The sequence below is a fragment of the Tetrahymena thermophila genome (assembly GCF_000189635.1).
Source record: "Tetrahymena thermophila SB210 genomic scaffold scf_8254233, whole genome shotgun sequence".
Taxonomy (NCBI): Eukaryota; Ciliophora; class Oligohymenophorea; order Hymenostomatida; family Tetrahymenidae; genus Tetrahymena; species Tetrahymena thermophila.
In genome coordinates this window covers 3,299-5,989 of record NW_002476102.1, presented here as the reverse complement: position 1 = coordinate 5,989, position 2,691 = coordinate 3,299, and the positions used below count along the sequence as shown (strand labels likewise).

Genomic DNA, 2,691 nt, shown 5'->3' with positions numbered 1-2,691 from the left:
TAAAATTCCTAGATATGTTACTTTCGAAGTTTAAGGATAATGGAATGAAATTTTAATTTATGGAGATAGTGGAAGAATGATAAGACCTTTATTTGTAATTGAAACTAAGGATTAAAATAATTAAATATTCTAAGAAATAAAAGATTAAAATTAAATATATGATTAATTAATTGTTAAAAAGAAAATATAAATAAACTTGGGAATAATTTTTATCTGAATTTCCTCAAAGTATAGAATGGTGTGATATTTAAGAAATAAGTAATAAATTAGTTTCACCAAGTGCTCAAATATTAGAATATAATAACTTTTTAAGAAATAGTAGAATTAATGGATAATAAAAAAATATATCATTATAAGAAAAAAATAGATATGTAGGAGTATATTTAAATTTTGATTTGATGGAAATTCATCCTATAAATGTTTTAGGTATAAATCCTTCAACTATTCCTTATCCTCATTGTAATTATGCACCTAGAAATATTTTTGCTTTTGTTCAGATGAAGAGAAGTGTTTAAAAACCATATAGTGATAATGATTTAAGATCCGATATAAATTAATATCTTATTTTAGGTTCTGCTCCTTTAGTTTAAACAATGACAACAAATATGATAAATACAAATGAAAAGTTTAACGGTACAAATGTATGTATTGCAGTATTGTAAGAACATGGATATTAACAAGAAGATTCTATTACAATTTCATCCAGATTAGCAAAATCTATGTATTTATAATGTAAATAAGATATAATAGAAGTTGTTATTTAGAAATAATAAACTGGATCGACTGAAATTATAGGAAGACCAGACAGATATAATTAAAGGTAAGAATGGAGATGTTAAAAATTTCTAACATGATTTAAATTATGAAAAATTAGATGAAAATGGATTAATTAGAGAAGGTTCAGTTGTAAGAAAAGGTGATATTGTTATAGGTAAAATATTAATTTTAAATCAAGAAGATTAAATAATTGATAGATCTATAAAGTTTGAATATGAAGAAGGAATAATTTTAAAAGTGAAATAAATTAATGTTGATGGATAATAAAAAATTATAATAAGATTTATTATTCCATTATATCCTTAAATTGGTGATAAATATGCTGCAAGATGCGGATAGAAGGGAACAATTGGAACAATTAGAGATGAAAATTAAATGCCATATACAAATGATGGTACGCCAATTGATATTATAATTAATCCTTGTTCATTTTCAACCAGAATGACAATAGGTATGAATATTGAATAATATACTTCTTATCTTGTGTTATTAACTGGATTGTTTTTGGATTCTTCAATGTTTTGCGATGTAAAAGATCAACTTAATAAAACTTATAAACATTTATTAGATTATTATAATAAAATGTAAAATCTTAATGATACAAATCAAAGTGAAGAAGATAGATAGATAGATAAGAAGAAATATAAAGACATATATTGGGATAGAAAAAGATTTATTATCCTTTAACTGGAGAATTTATTGGATATGCTCAAGTTGGATTTGTATTTTATGCTGCTCAAGAATAAAAAGCTTTTAGTAAACTTTATGCTGTAGGATTTAATGAAGCTTATAGAAACTAAGTATTTTAACCTAGAGATGGTGCAAAGAATAATGGAGGTTCGAGATTAGGTGAAATGGAAATGGCTGCATTTTTATCTGAAGGTACAACAAATGTAATAAAATTATTTGCGTGGTAGCACTCGGATGGTTTTGTTGTTGATATATGTTCTCATTGTGGTTTATATGCGCATAGAGATTAGAATTAATAAAAATATTATTGTAAAAATTGTAACGGTAAAAGTGAAGTTGTTAAAACATAAATATAATATTCGTCGAAACACTTTAAGGATTTATTGAATTCTTTGGGTATGTCTATTTATTTCAAACCAAAATAGAATATATGATTATGTTGATTTGATGTGATTTTATTAATTTATTTTTTTTTAATTATTTATTTATTTATTTATTTATTTATTTTAAATATTTAAAACTAAAAGTTTTTTATTTTTTTTTTTGTTTTATTTTTGTTTTTTTGTTTGGTTTTTTTTTTATTTGTTTTTTTTAATTTGATATAATGAAATTTTAATTTTCAATATGTTGGTGTAATTAAATTAAAATTGGAATCAAAATAATCTCTTGTTGAGTTTTTCATATACTATTTTTAATTATTTATTTTATTCTATTCTGTAAATGCATGGATTAGATTGAACATTAAAGAAGTATGGAAGATTATTTATATCATTTTTCTTATTAAATTCCTATCCGGTGTAGCTTTTTTGAAGTTCTTCATTAGCTATAATAAATTTATCCAATTCAAATATTACTAAAGGCTCTCCGTAAAAATCACATGAGAATAATAATTTTTTCATCACAGCAAAAGCAAAATATAAGTTAAATTATATGCTCAAATCTTAATTAAACATTTTTTACATTTTATCCATTAAATTTTCAATTTCCTTTTAATGGAAATAAATCATTTTTGTTGAAATAATTTATTTATCCTTCGAGTTCATTTCATCATCAAATGTTTTCAAATTCGGAACAGATTTTTTAATAAAATAAGATACTGTTTTGTAATTAAAAACGACATAATCAACGAAATCTGTTTAATTTTTACTACAATCGGTAATAACAGTTGCAAAATGTTTTAAATTATTATCCACCGTATGTATCTATAAATCTTTTTGCATTTTA

At 22.5% G+C, this 2,691-nt stretch overlaps 2 protein-coding genes across 2 annotated transcripts in view; one reads left to right on the top strand and one right to left on the bottom strand. All coding sequences in view use genetic code 6, as the record gives it.

Annotated features, from left to right (window-relative positions):
* Positions 1 to 158: 158 nt before the first annotated feature.
* Positions 159 to 1,901, top strand: TTHERM_01680240 (DNA-directed RNA polymerase II; the record flags this gene model as incomplete). The annotated part of the gene is made up of 3 exons (XM_001025463.2): positions 159 to 732; positions 821 to 1,305; positions 1,443 to 1,901. The coding sequence occupies 3 exons, from the start codon at positions 159 to 161 to the stop codon at positions 1,899 to 1,901; spliced, it is 1,518 nt and encodes a 505-aa protein (XP_001025463.2).
* Positions 1,902 to 2,120: 219 nt separating this feature from the next.
* The window catches only part of TTHERM_01679240 (hypothetical protein), a gene marked incomplete at both ends in the record, with an annotated part of 1,253 nt that continues 682 nt past the window's right edge, over positions 2,121 to 2,691 (bottom strand). Inside the window, one exon of the mRNA XM_001025462.3 lies at positions 2,121 to 2,563. Coding sequence (XP_001025462.3) covers positions 2,121 to 2,563 — 443 coding nt within the window. The remainder of the gene's footprint in view (positions 2,564 to 2,691) is intronic.